At 44.5% G+C, this 17,408-nt stretch overlaps 1 protein-coding gene across 2 annotated transcripts in view; it reads left to right on the forward strand.

Annotated features, from left to right (window-relative positions):
• The window catches only part of stpg1 (sperm-tail PG-rich repeat containing 1), a 60,897-nt gene that overhangs the window by 17,463 nt on the left and 26,026 nt on the right, over window positions 1–17,408 (forward strand). For both annotated transcript variants that reach the window (XM_078423175.1, XM_078423176.1), the window contains exons 2-3: window positions 3,175–3,322; window positions 6,807–6,928. In XM_078423175.1, the coding sequence (XP_078279301.1) occupies window positions 3,223–3,322; window positions 6,807–6,928 (222 nt within the window). In that variant the 5' untranslated portion in view covers window positions 3,175–3,222. The remainder of the gene's footprint in view (window positions 1–3,174; window positions 3,323–6,806; window positions 6,929–17,408) is intronic.

The following is a 17,408-nucleotide window of genomic DNA, read 5'->3' on the forward strand; positions in this document are numbered from 1 at the left end:
TATTTGTAGATTATGCAATAGGAATTGAGGTTGTAAGTAGAGTCAAATTGGGGCGGTTCATGAAGGTAGGTGGTCCAGCAGTTGGGCTGCATTGGTGCTACCTCTTGTACCCATGCAGAACTCACTGACTTCATACACTTCACTACCAATTTCCATCCTGCTCTTAAATATACTTGGACTATCTCCGACATCTTCCTACCGTTTCTGGACCTCACCATCTCCATCACAGGAGACAGACTAGTGACTGACATCTACTATAAACCCACTGACTCGCACAGCTATCTGGACTACACTTCATCCCACCCAGTCTCCTGCAAAATGTCTATCCCCTACTCCCAATTCCTCCGTCTATGCCATATCTGCGCCCGGGATGAGGTGTTTCACACTAGGGCATCAGAGATGTCCTCATTCTTCAGGAAGCGGGGCTTCCCCTCTTCCATTATAGATGAGGCTCTCACTTGGGCCTCTTCTATATCCCGCAGCTCCGCTCTTGCTCCCCCTCCCCCCATTCGTAACAAGGACAGAATCCCCCTCGTTCTCACCTTCCACCCCATCAGCCAGCGTATCTAACAAATCATCCTCCAACATTTCTGTCACCTCCAACGGGACCCCATTATTGGCCACATCTTCCCATCCCCTCTCCTTTCTGTGTTCCACAGAGACCATTCCCTCTGTAACTCCGTGGTCCACTCATCCCTTCCTACCCAAACCACCCCATCCCCAGGCACTTTCTCCTGCAACCGCAGGAGATGCAACACCTGTCCTTTTACCTCTCCCCTCAACTCCATCTAAGGACCCAAACAGTCTTTCCAGGTGAGACAGAGGTTCACCTGCACCTCCTCCAACCTCATCTATTGTATCCGCTGCTCTAGATGTCAACTTCTTTACATCGGCGAAACCAAATGCAGGCTCAGCAACCATTTCGCTCAACACCTTCGCTCAGTCCACCTTAACCAACCTGATCGTCTGGTGGCTGAGCACTTCAACTCCCCCTCCCACTCCCAGTCTGACCTTTTTGTCATGGGCCTCCTCCAGTGCTATAGTGAGGCCCACCGGAAATTGGTGGAACAGCACCTCATATTTCGCTTGGGCAGCTTGCAGCCCAGCGGTATGAACATTTACTTCTTCAACTTTAGATAGTTCCTCTGTCCCTCTCTTCTCCTCTCCCTTCCCAGTTCTCCCTCTATCTTCCTGTCTCCACCTATATCCTTCCTTTGTCCCGCCCCCCCTGACATCAGTCTGAAGAAGGGACTCGACCCGAAACGTTACCCATTCCTTCTCTCCTGAGATGCTGCCTGACCTGCTGAGTTACTCCAGCATTTTGTGAATAAATACCTTCGATTTGTACCAGTTATTTTCCTACACGTCCAGCAGTTGGGGGTAAACCATCTAGATTGGAGGATGAGATGGGCAGTGATTGAGAATCAACATGGGCTAATCAGACCAGGCGTGGACAAGTTTTGCAGGATCTAGGATTTAGGGTGATGATGGCCCTGGATATGAGGAGATGTGAAGGCTGGCGTTGGGAAATCAGTGGGTGGGAGTTCATGGTTAGGGGGTTGGGTCAGACCAGTGAGGTGGGGAGAGGGTACTGTGGTGGTGACCCTGTTGGGGCTGTGAGCTGAATCAGAATCAGAATAACCTTTATTGTCATCCAGAAAAACAAGTCTTTTGGACGAAATTCCGTTACCCACAGTCCAACAATAAGAGCAATAAAAATAAGCAATAACACACACAATCACAAACCAACACAAAACAAAAAAAAGAAACATCCATCACAGTGAGTCTCCTCCAGTCACCTCCTCACTGTGATGGAAGGCCAGAATGTCTTTTCTCTTCCCCTGCCGTCTTTTCCAGCGGTCAATAGACAATAGACAATAGACAATAGGTGCAGGAGTAGGCCATTCGGCCCTTCGAGCCAGCACCGCCATTCAATGTGATCATGGCTGATCATTCTCAATCAGTACCCCGTTCCTGCCTTCTCCCCATACCCCCTGACTCCGCTATCCTTTAGAGCTCTATCTAGCTCTCTCTTGAATGTATTCAGAGAATTGGCCTCCACTGCCCTCTGAGGCAGAGAATTCCACAGATTCACAACTCTCTGATTAAAAAAGTTTTTCCTCATCTCTGTTCTAAATGGCCTACCCCTTATTCTTAAACTGTGGCCCCTGGTTCTGGACTCCCCCAACATTGGGAACATGTTTCCTGCCTCTAACGTGTCCAACCCCTTAATAATCTTATACATTTCGATAAGATCCCCTCTCATCCTTCTAAATTCCAGTGTATACAAACCTAGTCGCTCCAGTCTTTCAACATATGACAGTCCCGCCATTCCGGGAATTAACCTAGTAAACCTATGCTGCACGCCCTCAATAGCAAGAATATCCTTCCTCAAATTTGGAGACCAAAACTGCACACGGTACTCCAAGTGCGGTCTCACTAGGGCCCTGTACGAATGTGGTGGAACTGGGCTGTATTTTTTAAATAAGCATACTTTTGCAAGTCTTCAGTGTAGCTTTCTTTACAGCCCCCTGCCACAATTGCTGGTGCAGTTTTGCAACTGGCCAGTGAGACGTGCACAAGAATGAATTCAGTCTGAAGAAGGGTCTCGACCCGAAACGTCGCCCATTCTTTCTCTCCTGAGATGCTGCCTGACCTGCTGAGTTACTCCAGCATTTTGTGAATAAATCGATTTGTACCAGCATCTGCAGTTATTTTCTTACACAGAATGAATGGGGCACCTCACTTCCAACTTGCTGCCCCTGTAGATTCAGACCTGTTTGCACGAATCGAAAGGGTGGGGTCAAACCCATATCTTATTCCTCTAATAAACTCTAGTGGCCTCCTGTGAACACTCTTGAGCCATCTTGACTGCAAAAAAACTTTAGTGCTAAAATGATGTTTTTATTTTTATCCCAGGCTAATTCTTTTCCACTGACCCTTGTTATATCAGGTACCTTTTTTAACATTTTATCCCAGACCACTGCTGATGTTGTTCTACTGGAAGCAATTGTAAGGAGAATATAGGAATCCGAAATTCATTAATCCTTATTTTTCATTCTACCCCTGGGCGAGATATGGTAGCTAACACTGAGAAGTCACCAGGAGGTTATTAGTTCTAAAATATATGAACAGGTTAATCAGTTCTTCTGTTATTGCTTTTTTTCTGACTAGATGGCTGCAATCTGAGACTGGAATACTTTGACTCTCATCAAGTACATTATGGTGGATTATATCCAACAGATGGCGCCTCAGAACAAGCAAATTCACAAGACTGAGTACAAAATGATTAAACATTTACCTACAGGAAATCCCAGTAAAGGTAATACTAAAGATGTTGGCTTTATTCATTGTTATTGTATATTGTGTGTTAGTTGGATTGTTTTTATTTTCAATAATTTGAATGTTTTTTCTTTGTATTAAACTTCACGTATTGTCCTCATTTAATGGCGTAATTTTGAAAAGCAAAAAAGAAAATAAACTGACAAAATCTTTAAGGAAAAATAATGCCATTCACTGAGTGTGGGAGTGTGGTTGGCTTAGGGTCAAGAGCTGAGGTTGGGTCATTGGGTCAGATTTATTAAAACTAAACTCATAAAAATCTGGTTTTGGTTTATTGGACAATAGACAATAGACAGTAGGTGCAGGAGGAGGCCATTCGGCCCTTCGAGCCAGCACTGCCATTCAATGTGATCATGGCTGATCATTCTCAATCAGTACCCCGTTCCTGCCTTCTCCCCATACCCCCTGACTCCGCTATCCTTAAGAGCTCTATCTAGCTCTCTCTTGAATGCATTCAGAGAATTGGCCTCCACTGCCTTCTGAGGCAGAGAATTCCACAGATTCACAACTCTCTGACTGAAAAAGTTTTTCCTCATCTCAGTTCTAAATGGCCTCCCCCCTTATTCTTAAACTGTGGCCCCTTGTTCTGGACTCCCCCAACATTGGGAACATGTTTCCTGCCTCTAACGTGTCCAACCCCTTAATAATCTTATACGTTTCGATAAGATCTCCTCTCATCCTTCTAAATTCCAGTGTATACAAGCCTCGTCGCTCCAGTCTTTCAACATATGATAGTCCCGCCATTCCGGGAATTAACCAAGTAAACCTACGCTGCATGCCCATTGTAAAAGAGATGCTCACATATGTAGTGTCATTTAAAGTGTAAACTATCATCCTGATCGGTACAAAAGAAGAAGGGGCAAATCTAAGTGAAAATTTCTTCATAAGATACGATCTTCTCTGATAAAGTTCATAATTCATAAAAGCAGAATTAGGCCATTCAGCCCATCGAGTCCAAACATTCAATTATGGCAGATCCATATTTCCCTCTCAACTCCATTCTCTTTCCTTCTCCCTGTAGGCCTCGACACCTTTACTAATAGAGCAGTCACTGAGAGGATTGCACTTGCCTATTATTGATGTGGAAGCAATTTAAGCACAGCTTATATTACATACAGATTGTGTTAAAACAGGGTATTTATTCACAAAATGCTGGAGTAACTCAGCAGGTCAGGCAGCATCTCAGGAGAGAAGGAATGGGTGACGTTTCGGTTCGAGACCCTTCTTCAGACTGATGTCAGGGGGAGAGACAAAGGAAGGATATAGGTGGAGACAGGAAGATAGAGGGAGATCTGGGAAAGGGGGAGGGGAAGAGAGGGACAGAGGAACTATCTAAAGTTGATGTTCATACCACTGGGATGCAAGCTGCCCAGGCGAAATATGAGGTGCTGTTCCTCCAATTTCCGGTGGGCCTCACTATGGCACTGGAGGAGGCCCATGACAGAAAGGTCAGACTGGGAATGGGAGGGGGAGTTGAAGTGCTCAGCCACCGGGAGATCAGTTTGGCCAACGCGGACCTTCGATTTGTACCAGCATCTGCAGTTATTGTGTTAAAACAGGGGATGCACTAATAAATGGCATAATGGAATGAAGCAATTAATCAACCAAACTGAATCTAAAAGGATGCTCAGGCAAAACAAATACTTAATACGGAAACTAAAACAAACTCTAATTTCCCTCTTCCCTGACTCTCAGTCTGAAGAAATGCCTCGACCCGAAATGTCACCTATTCTTTTTCTCCAGAGATACTACCTAACTAGCTGAGTTACTCCAGCATTTTGTGTCTATCTTCGGTGTAAACCAGAGTCTGTAGTTCCTTGCTACACTTAATAATAAAATCAGAATAGCAGCATTTGTTTTGAGCATTGTGCCAAGATCTACATCAGAGTGTTTCTATTGTGGGATGAATACACAACTTTATCACATGATTCAAATCCACAATGAGAGTAGAAAGTAAGAAAGTCGTTCTCTTTTGAATGCTAAATAGTTCTTTGATCTGGGAACAAGATGGTTGGAAGAACACAAAGTGCTGGAGTAACTCAGCAGATCAGGCAGCATCTCTGGAGAGCATGGATAAGTGACATTTCGGACTGAGACCCTTCTTGAGACTTAGAGTTATAGAGTCTTACATCGTGGAAACAGGCCCTTCGGCCCAACTTGCCCAACATGTCCTATCAACACTAGTCCCACCTGCCTGCCTTGGTCCATATTCCTCTGAACCTGCCTCAACTACCTCCTCCGGCAGCTCGTTCCTTACATGTACCACCCTTTGCGTGGAAAGAGGTCTTTGTTTCAACAAGATGGCTGGTTGGCCCAGCTCCAGAGCTGGGTTACCTTCTTTGCAATGCTGTTCCAGTGGAGCAGGTCATCTGTTCACATGAGATTCCACGATGAGTGATTGTTTCACCTATCTGGCCACCAAAGAAAATCTGAGTTGTATCATAAGGCCATCCTTTTGCTGCAGCAAAAATCATGACTAAAGACTTTCAAGAGCTATAGACCCAGGCCCAAAGAATCGAAAATTTGACAGCAGAAAGTAGACAAGATCCACTTTCTCTGTCAGTTGTAGAGCTGCTACTTCACGCGTCAGAGATCCTGGTTCAATTCTGACTACGGGTGCTGCCTGTGCAGAGTTTGTACGTTCTCCCAGTGACTGCATGGGGTTTTCACTGGCTGCTCTGGTATTTCCTCCCACATTCCAAAGACCAGATTGTGTAGGATGTGAAAGTAGGATAACAAAGAACATCAAACTAGTGCACAGGTGATCGATAGTTAGTGTGGACTTAGATGTGCCTGTTTCCTCGCTGTATCTCTAAAGTCTAAATCAATCAATGGAGAAGGAAGGAACTGCAGATGCTGGTTTAGATAAAAAAGACACAAAGTGCTAGAGTAACTCAGCGGTACAGGCAGTATTCCTGAAGAACATGGATAGATGACGTTTTGGGTCAGGACCCTTCTTCAGACTGTTTGTTGGGGGGGAGGGGGGGGAGAAAGTTGGAAAAGGGGAGGGGAGGACAAAGCATTGCAGGTTATAATTGAAATATCAATCAATAAGGAGTTAGTCAGGACTTATCTTTAGACAAAAGTTTTACATTACATCTAATGGTGATGAATCCACATCCTTTCAACAGTTTGTATTATAATTCCATTGATGCTTAAAATGTATCAGTACATTTTCAATTATATGTGCCTCACCTGATCCGAGGTAAATTGTTTGCAATTGATGACATGCAAATACATTAAGGTAAGAGTATAAATAGTTTAGTACTGTGGCGATAATTGTTTTGTATCTCAATCAATCAATGAATAATACAGATTAAAGACATCTGTTCCAATAGAAGGCAATAAGCGCTGTAATAAATCTTTATTTCTTGGAAGGATATATTTTGCTAGTTGATGAATGATATAGATTTTCCATTCCCTGCATCTTATATCTTTGTTGATTTGCATTTATTTCACTGTAGGATGGCAAAGCACCACATCCACCTCAACAATACCAACCAAATATCAAACTGTGATGTATGGAATCTCAGAGAAGAAAGGGTTTGGTTCTCAAGCAAGAAGGTTTGATGATGATTTTAACCAGGTAACAGATTCTTCAAGATTTTACCCAACGATTTCAATGACTAACCATTTAAATTCAAAAATGCGTTATTTTGCTACTTTTTCTCAAGATTTTTTGCATTTGCAGTTTCTTGTGTCTCACTGTAGATTTTATTTGTCAAAATTCAGGTGTTAATACAAGAAATCCTATAGTCATGAAGTTTGTAATATTCATTTTATCAGATCAAATCGGTGTTTATGAATGAACGAATGAATAAGTTTATGAGAAGAAAACAAAATATATGTTAATTATACCACCCAGATTAATGGACATGGTGTTACAGCAAGGTGTACTTCCTGCTTGTTTTAATGTTTCTCGAAGCATCCAAACTGACTGATTGTTGTTAGTAGCACCTTTGACTTGTTAGATCCGGTCAAGGATAGTCTGCACCCTTTAAAGGGGAAGTATATGGTGGCTAGAGCAAGTGGTTTTGTAGGAAATTACAATTTTTATTAGAGATACAGCGTGGAAACAGGGCCTTCGGCCCACCGAATCCGTGCCAACCAACAATCGCCCGTACACTGGTTCAATGTTATCCCAGTATTGGGATTGGGGCAATTTAGAGAAGCCAATTAACCTACAAGCCTGCACGTCTTTGGAATGTGGAAGGATACTGGAGCACCTGGAGAAAACACCTGCAACTGGTCCAAAACGCCGCAGCGAGACTCCTGATGGGTACCCGTAAAAGGGACCACATCACCCCGATTCTGGCCTCTCTCCACTGGCTCCCTGTACGGTACAGAATCAACTTCAAGCTCCTCTTATTCACATATAAAGCCCTAAATGGACATTCCCCCCCCCTACATCAAAAATCTTCTAACCCACCTCTCTAACTCCAGGTCCCTCAGGTCGGCCGACTTGGGGCTACTCACTATCCCGCGGTCTAGACTTAAGCTCAGGGGTGACCGCGCTTTTGCGGTTGCAGCTCCTAGACTGTGGAACAGCATCCCTCTCCCCGCCAGAACTGCCCCCTCCATCGACTCCTTTAAGTCCAGGCTCAAAACCTATTTCTACTCCCTAGCGTTTCAGGCCCATTGAGGAGGCGCTGTGAACTGTTTTGTATGTGCTGTTATGTTTGTGTGCTACTGTATGTTTCATTTTTTCCTTAGTACCTAAACAGATGTACAGCACTTTGGACAACGTGGGTTGTTTTTAAATGTGCTATACAAATAAAATTGACTTGACTTGACTTGACATATCATCACAGGAAGGACATACAAACTCCGTTCAGACAGCGCCCGTAGTCTGGATCGAACCTTGGTCTCTGGCGCTGTAACGCGCCAACTCTACTGCTGCACCATGTTACCTGGGAGGCAGTGTAGGATGGCACGCATAGGGGCGAACAGGCTTCAAGGTTTTATGACACAGCACTGCAGGGATTGATGGAGGAGATAAAAATCAGGAGCGATATGATGTGCCCACAGTAGGGCCAAGAGCACCTGCAAATAGATGCTTCAAAAGTAATTTTACTACATTTCTATGAAAATCAATTCCAGGAAGCGCGGATGTTATCATGAAAGAAGTTGCCCAGCCGATCATATCTGTTTTAATGAATAAGTTACCACAATCTTCAACTCTGCCACCAATCTCTTATCAATTAGGACGTTCGATAGCTCTGGGCCTGAATCCGGAGCACCCAGAGGAAACCCACGCGGTCGCAGGGAGAACGTACAAATTATGCACAGACAGCACCCGTAGTCAGGACCGAACCCGGGTGTCTGGCACTGTAAGGCAGCAACTCTACCGCTGCGCCACCGTGCCGCCCTTCACCACTGCGTCGCCCTTGCTGGAGTTTAAAGGGATGATGGCGGTCTTCATTGACACCTACTGAATAATGAAAGGCCTGGATAGAGTGGATGTGGAGAAGATGTTTCCAGTCAGGATCATAGGCGCAGTGGTAAAGTCGCTGCCTTACAGCGTTTGCAGCACCAGAGCCCCGGGTTCAGTCCCGACTACAGGTGCTGTCTGTACAGAGTTTGTACGTTCTCCCCGTGACTGTGTGGGTTTTCTCCGAGATCTTCGGTTTCCTCCCACACTCCAAAGACGTATACATTTGTAGGTTAAGTGGCTTGGTATAAATGGAATTTGTCCCTAATGTGTGTAGGATAGTGTTGGTGTGCGGGGATCGCTTATCGGTATGGACTCGGTGGGCCGAAGGGCCTGTTTCCACGCTGTATCTCTAAACTAAACTAAACTGGTGGGAGGGTCTGGGAAACGCACCGCCTCAGAGTAAAGGGACATACTTTTAGAATAGGAATGAGAAGTTAACCAGAGGGTGGTGAATAATGAATTCATTGCTGTGGAGGCCAAGATATTGGGTATTTGTAAAGAAGAGATTGGCAGGTTATTGATTAGTAAGTGCATCAAAGGTTACAGCGAGTTGGCTATTTCAAGCCTCATTCTTTCCACTCACAGCTAGCACACACTGGGAGTCATTCAACCATGAGATTCACATCATTAAATGCATTGGGTGACAGCCTTTGCTTCTCTCTCAATCAGAGGCAATAAGGTGCCTGCATGCCCTAAAAACTGGCATGGATGTGCTAAGTGTGACTCAGTGCAGGTGGTGGGAGAGAGGAGGATGCTGGCAAAGCTATCGTCACTGCTGGGCAATGACTCCCACCCCATGCAGGACACTGTCACTGCACTGAGCAGCTCCTTCAGTGACAGTCTTCTTCACCCCAAGTGTGTGAAGGAGAGATATTGAAGGTCCTTCCTTTCTGCTGCTGTCAGACTGCACAACCAGCACTGCTCACAGCAGAGCAGTAACTAAAGATAATTATCTTTATTTTATTTATAATGAATGCTTATCTATTTTTGCTATCCACTTTGCTGCTGTAACCCTGCAAATTTCCCCGTTGTGGGGCGAATAAAGGATTATTATTATTATTATTATATTATTATTATAATCAATTAATGGAAACATGGTCAAAGACATGGGTCACATTTTCAAAGATGATTGTTGCCTCTTTGCTCATCCTCATTTCTTTGTCTTACTCCAAGAACACTCATAGCACATTCACTGTGCACACTTATTGCACACTGAACACAAATGCCGCACACTCACATTGCACATTCACGTTGCCTTTGCACACTCATTGCGACACGGGCCTGTCCGTGCCAAGGTCTGAGGGCCGTGCCCGGGCTTGTGTGGGACACACTTGATGGGTGAACAGTCCCACAGCCCTATGCTCCCCCCCCCCTCTCCCACAGCCCTGCACTCCCCACCCCCCACCACCTCCAGTTTAAATTCCATTTAGAATATTTTGGAGAACCAAGAACCAAGAACCAAGATCCCTATACACAGTGTGTTCTGATTTACAAGCTGCAGATTACGTGAGCAGGCACTACTCAGGCTCTTCCTTCCTCTCATCGCAGCTTTGGACTTTGCCTTTCAGATGCTCAAGAATTTGTTCAAAAAGGCAATGGAAGGACTAGCGCAAAGATTGATGTGGACACACTGCCTCTTAACTTCAAGCTCACAACCACCAAATATTGACACTTCAGTTAAAGAATAGCACAGAGATAAGATCAACATGCGGTAGACACAGAGCAAATATGATTTTCAGTTAGCATTGGGTCAAGGGTTTCTCTGGTGCCAGAGTACCAAACAGTGAGATTGCAACAGGATTCACTACAATTGTGCACGAAAGAATGTTGATGTTATGCACTTAGAAATGCTTGTTACATGGCGAACATGCCGGAAGTTAAACAATGAATCCCAAGGAGCTTGGAGGCATCCTGCACCAAGTTAGAGCAAGGATTTGTCCAAAGCTGGAGGACCATCCAGTCTGCAGTTGGGTCTCGACCCAAAACATCACCCATCCCTTCTCTCCAGAGGTGCTGCCTGTCCCACTGAGTGATTCCAGCTTTTTGTGTGTATCTTCATGCCAACCACTTCACAGGTTTACGGATGCAACCAGGATGCAGCATCTGAGATATGAGAGCTTGCACTGCAACACAAGCAATGTCTAATCATTGAAAGAAGATTAAATCTGAGCTTGTGCAAGGATAGCTTGGATTATTGCCTTCTAGGGAACGGACCGTCACAAAATGGTCACAGTCTTCCAGCATAGAACCACAGCAATAAGTAGAGAAACTCAATCAGCAATGAACCTATAAGTGGTTAAAGTTATGTGTAGGAAGGAACTGCAGATGCTGGTTTAAACCGAAGGTAGACACAAAAAGCTGGAGTAACAAAGCGGGTCAGGCAGCATCTCTGGAGAAAAATAATGACATTTCGGATTGAGAGCCTTCTTCGGGCTGAGTTCCAGGGCCCATAGCCGTCACACTACAGACTCCGCAGTTAAAGTTAAAGTAGTTAAAGTCACCTTTGAGTAACAATAGTGATTTGCACCACGTACGCACCAATGCATTGGATGCTATTTTCATCCACACTACAGTGTCGCACCCAAACAATGGGGTCTGTGGCTTCCAATTTTCTGCTCACTGGTTCAACTGACCGTGTTACTAAATCCCATGGAATGTTAATTTTCAAATAAGCCGATGGCTATAGAAATCTAAGGTATGTCAAACATCACTGCAGGTTGATAACCGGTGAACAAGTCGGGTTTGATGACGGCAAGCACTGAGATACTCATCGTGGGAGACAGCCACCTTGGTCGAGGTCGTGGGCAAGAACAAAACTATTAATTCACTGCTCCAGCTCGTGGCTGGAACTTAAAATTACATTCTTCTGTAATAATGGAATTTCACTCTCGCCCAGGGTCTGCTCCTACAGTACATCTAAGAGTGGCAACGCAATGTAAGGGGCAAGGGTCCTTAACACTTACATTATAGAAAGCAGTCCGAGTTCAAGATTTGTTAGATTGATTTAGGGGTGTCACACACAACTTTAAATAAATACCATAACCTTTGCATTTCAGATCTAACTAATGATGTAATATATGATGCCATGCCTCAGGTTAGAATCAGCACAGAAACAAGCCCTTCAGCCCAACTTGTCCATGCTAGCCACATTGCTCCAATGAAGCTGGGCATTGCCCCGAATTGTCCCAATTAAGCTCAGGCGCTGTAAGGCACCAACTCCACCTCTGCAGGGGTAGAGTTGCTGCCTTACAGCGCCTGAGACCTGGGTTTGATCCTGACTACGGGTGCTGTCTATACAGGGTTTGAATGGTCTTCCTACGACTGTGTGGGTTTTCCCTGGGTGCTCCAGTTTCCTCCCATACTCAAGACGTACAGGTTTGTAGGTAATTGGCTTCGGTAAAGACTGTAAATTGTCCCAGTGTAGGAAGGCACTAGTGTACGGGGATCGCTGGTTGGCGCGGACTCAGTGGACCGAAAGGCCTGTTTCCACGCTGTATCTTGAAACTGAACTATACTAAACTAAGCTAGTCCCCCGATTGGCATATAACCCTCTAAACCCTCTATCTTTCCCTCTCAACCCCATTCTCCTGCCTTCTCCCCATAACACTTGACACCGTACTGAGTAAGTGTCTGTCAAATCTCTGAGGGGCAACTGTAACACTGTAACAATATTTAATGGATATTTGGAAAGGTTTAGACGGTAATGGCCAAATGAGACGAACTAAGTTGGGGCAACTTGCTTAGCATGGACAGGTGAGGCTGTTACATAATGTCCCAATTTCTATATTCAATTCTCTGACTGATGAAGGCAATGCATGCAACAATCTTATTTTCTTATCAAAAAAGAGCATATTATTTCTTTCACTAGATTTTGCGCAGGTGGACAGCTTATGCATTTGATAGACATGTGAAACATCAACTTTATTTCCTGGAAATTGAATAAGCTATTGTTTTGATCACTTGATATCAAGACACAAGATAAACTTTAATGAATGCCAATCATAACATTTTTTTTCCATTAGGAATTTGACTGTAGTGTTTAGTTCAGCCCCTGAAAATAAAGATGCTAGAAATCTGAAACAGGAAATGCTTGAAACCATTAATAGGTCAGGCAGCATCTGTGGTAAGAGAGAGATGAATGGTCTTAGACCTGAAATATTAACTCTGCTTCTTTTTTGCATCGACGCAGTCTGTGACCTGCTGAGTATTTTCCAGTCTGTGACCTGCTGAGTATTTTCTGCATATTCAGTTTTTCATTTCAGATTTCTGCCCCTGTTTTCTAAACAACTGAAGGAAACAAACTACTCCGATTATTTCCAGAAAATCCAGGTCCTCTGACTTCCAAAACCGAGGAAGTGCCTTACATTTCTGAAACTGGATAATGAACTGCTTTTCAATATTAATCCTCTGAGAAAAACTAAATGCAAAGTTCGTTTGCATTTTATCAATCTTTTATCTGAGCTTTATTAAAATATAACCCTTTCCCAAATGCAGTGTGCAGTAAAATGATCAAACAAATTGCAAAGTTTAGCAACAATGATCTGGGAAATTTCAAAATTTTCTTCAAATTAAACTATTTTTCACGAGGGTGTAGTTTAAGAAGGTGAAAACGACTGCAGGAAATAGGGGCAGGTGAAGGGCATTATAGCCTTTATCCAGAGGTTTGTGACTGATCTAAAGCCTTGTCCACGTAAGGCTTCAAATCAGTCATGATCATTCCTGTCTGATTTTCCCAATCTGTCATGTTCATCAGAGCAGAGGAAGTCAGTACTTCAGCCACTGCTCTTCAATGTAAACGTAACATTTTGGAATTCTCTGCCTCAGTAGGCAGTGGAGGCCAATTCTCTGAATGCATTCAAGAGAGAGCTGGATAGAGCTCTTAAGGATAGCGGAGTCAGGGGTATGGGGATAAGGCAGGAACGGGGTACTGATTGAGAATGATCAGCCATGATCACATTGAATGGCGGTGCTGGCTCGAAGGGCCGAATGGCCTCCTCCTGCACCTATTGCCTATTGTCTATTGTCTATTTTCAGTCGCATCTATCATGATAGTGTTGCTTTTTATGTCTTATTCACTGGGCTTCCAGAGCTGAAATTGTTGTACATGGGTGTCTAAAAAGCAAGAATGGAAGAGCTAAATGGCGAAGTTTCAGTCAGAAATAGAGGAGCAGCGATATGTGGAAGCTAACGTGAAGAGTGAAAGGATTGGGTTGGAATGTGTGCCTGAGGAAGATTACTGGTTGATTACCAGTCTAGTGAACGGAATTGCCAGGGCAGGTAGTGGGGACAACACTTAAGATATTCCAGCTCTGGGGAGTCGGAGCTCGGCAGAACCGCCTTGTCCGGGGACCATCTGCCATTTATGTTCCTCCTGGGGTAAATAAAGTTCTATCATATCATATCATATTTATTTTGCCTAAGGGCACTGGGCGGTCGACACAGAAAGCCGTCAGGTTGCATGGCACAGTAGGGTGAAGCAGGAGTGAGCAGGAGTAAAATGCTAGTACGATGTTTGGTCGATTGAAGGAAAGGATATTTGAAACAAATATTTTTGATATGAAATAAATCTCATACGTCCGAGATTCAGGGACAGCTTCTTCCCAGCTGAACCATCTTAGCAACAACTAGAGAGCAGTCGTGAACTACTATCTATTTCATCGGAGACCCTCGGACTATCTTTGATCGGATTTTACTGGCTTTATCTTGCACTAAATGTTATTCACGATATTCCCTTTATCATGTATCTGTACATTGCGGATGGCTTGATTGTAATCATGTCTTTCTGCTGACTGGTTAGCACGCAACAAAAGCTTTTCACTGTACCTCGGTACACGTGACAATAAAGTCATGACTATAAACTAATGACTAAACCATTCTAAGATATTGCTTTCTTCCTCATTCCTGAGCTTCTGTGTGTGCCTCTGTGGTCTGCAATATATATCATAGGATATTCCTTCGGAGACTCTGAAACAAATATCACTAACGTTGAATTGACAAAATACTTTAAATTCACTGCAAGGACAAGCTGACCAATGTCCACTCCCAGGCAAACGTCCCCAGCATGGAGGTCACCCTTGGTCAGCAATATTGCGGAGGCTACGTTACTAGCAAACCCAATGACCGGCTCCCGCGAGCTCATGGGAAGAGATTGCCAGGGGGCAGATAAAAAGATTCAGCGATGTGTTCAAAGCTTTCTTGATGAAGTGTTACATCCCCACTGACTCCTGGGGATATCTGGCGGGTAACCACCCAAAGTGGAGACGGCGTATTTGGGATGGTATTGTGAACCTTGATGCCATGCATCGGATCGTGTAGACGCTCTGTGTAAAAGGTAGAAAGAGCATCACAACTAACAAACTGCCACCTACAAACCCTGTCAGCCATACTTACTTCAGCTGTGGAAGAGTCTGCAGATTTGCATCGGCCTCATTAGCCATATTGGATCCACAAAAGCAGATTGGAAGTAAATCATTTTTAAACGCAGGGTCTTCTGCAATAAAGCAGATGATGCTGGGAATGCTGGTCTGAGAGGGAACACTGAAATTGGTTTGTTTATCCTTGCAGTGAACATAGGAAATTATGGTGGGGTCTGCACAAGCAGAAGACATGAGATGGAGATTATGTCCCGACAGGTAATGTGTGTCGGGGCTATGGAGAGAAGGCAGGAGAATGGGGTTAAGAGGGAAAGATAGATCAGCCATGATTGAATGGCGGAGTAGACTTGATGGGCCGAATGGCCTAATTCTGCTATCGCTTATGAACCTATGACTTATGTGATTGAAGAATTCAAGGGTAACCAAGGATGGACTCCAGGGTGGCGTAGCCTGTTGAGCTGCTGCCTCACAGCATCAGATACACAGGTTCAGTCCTGTTTTCGGGTGCTGTCTGTGTGGAGTTTGCAAGTCCTCCTTGCGACTGCATGCGTTTCCTCCATGTTGTTGGGTTGCCTCCCACATCCGACAAAAGACATGGGTTGGTAGGTTGATTGGCCTCTGTGAATCGTCCCTTGTGCGGTAGAATCTGGGGCAAGTTGATGAGAACGTGCGGATAAAAAAGTATTGGGATTAATTTAAGGTTAGTGTAAATGAGTGGTTGATGGTCATCGTGGACCTGGTGGGCCAAAGGGACCATTTCCACACTGTATCTCTCTTCTACTCGATGATGACAACATGGCCAAAAATGCAGAGTTCCAAAGTATCCAACTAACTACCAGTGGTAATCTTGAACTTGTGTTTAGTTTGTGGCCAGTACATTAGTCATCGCATGAGAAAAGACTAGATAGTTACACATCTCACTGTACTCTGTGCCATTAATATCATTATTCTCGATATGAGGAGTCGAGCAACTTGCAGTGTAAGCCACCAGATGGCGAAACATACCACAATGAAGGTCATTGAGCTGACCTGTTCCGTGCACGTTAGAAGCCGTGTTAGGGATTGAATGAGAAAACGGCTGTAAAGTAGGCCCAGCTTTTGCTAAAGGTACAGCCTACTCCACTTAACATTTGCCAACTGAATATAGGTGAAAGAATCAGTGATATTAGGCAGCACACTGACACAGTTGGGACCTCTGCCTTGGAGACCTGGGTTAGAGTGTGATTTGCACATTCTTCTTGTGACCATGTGGGGACCTGCATATGTTCCAGTTTCCTCTCATGTCCTAGAGATTTGCTATCAGGCTAATTATCTCTGGTGCAGGTAGGTGGCCGCGTTGATGGGAACGTGAGAAAGAACGGTTTACAGGGAAATTAGTGAAGGAAATGGCAATGCATTGCATAAACCTTAGGGGCTGAATGGACTTTTAGTTTAGTTTAGTTGGAAACAGGCCCTTCGGCCCACCGAGTCTGCACCAGCCAGCGATCCCCGCACACTAACACTATCCTACACCCACTAGGGACAACTTACAATTATATCAAGCCAATTAACCTACATACCTGGACGTCTTTGGAGTGTGGGAGGAAACTGGAGATCCCGAAGAAAACCCATGCAGATCACAGGGAAAACATACAAACTGGACAGACAATCACCCGTAGCCAGGATCGAACCCGGGTCTCTGGCGCTGTAAGGCAGCAACTCTACCGCTGTGCCACCGTGCCGCCCCGGAGGACTTCCTCTATGTTACAGGAAAATTATGATAAATCCTCTTAATCTCAGAGGGTTATCCCTCCTCCCACATTATCCTGGCACTCATCACGATTTTCAGCTCACTTAGCTATCTCCCACTCCTGTTATCAACAGTTTCCTTTTCTTCTGCCAGCTTTCTCTGTTGCATGTTATGTATGTGATTTCCCAATTTTGTAAAACTGTTATGTGAATTGTCCTTCCATCATTTAACCCACTGACTACACAATCTTTCTCTCCACACACAAGGAACTGCAGATGGTTTAGGTTTAGGTTTTTTGGTTTACAAAAAAAGACACAAAGTGCTGGAGTGGTTCATGTAGTATCTCCGGAGAACATTGGGTAGCTGACTCTATGGTTCGGGACTCTTTTTCAGACTGATTGTGGTGGGGGAGGGGAGAAAGCTGGAAGAGAGGAGGGACCAGTCTGGTGAGTGGATACAGGTGAGCGGGGAGGGGGGGGGGGGGGTGGGGGGTGTTGAAAGACAGATGGTTGGACAAAGACCAGAGATG

The sequence above is a fragment of the Rhinoraja longicauda genome, chromosome 27 (genome assembly GCF_053455715.1).
Source record: "Rhinoraja longicauda isolate Sanriku21f chromosome 27, sRhiLon1.1, whole genome shotgun sequence".
Lineage (NCBI taxonomy): Eukaryota > Metazoa > Chordata > Chondrichthyes > Rajiformes > Arhynchobatidae > Rhinoraja > Rhinoraja longicauda.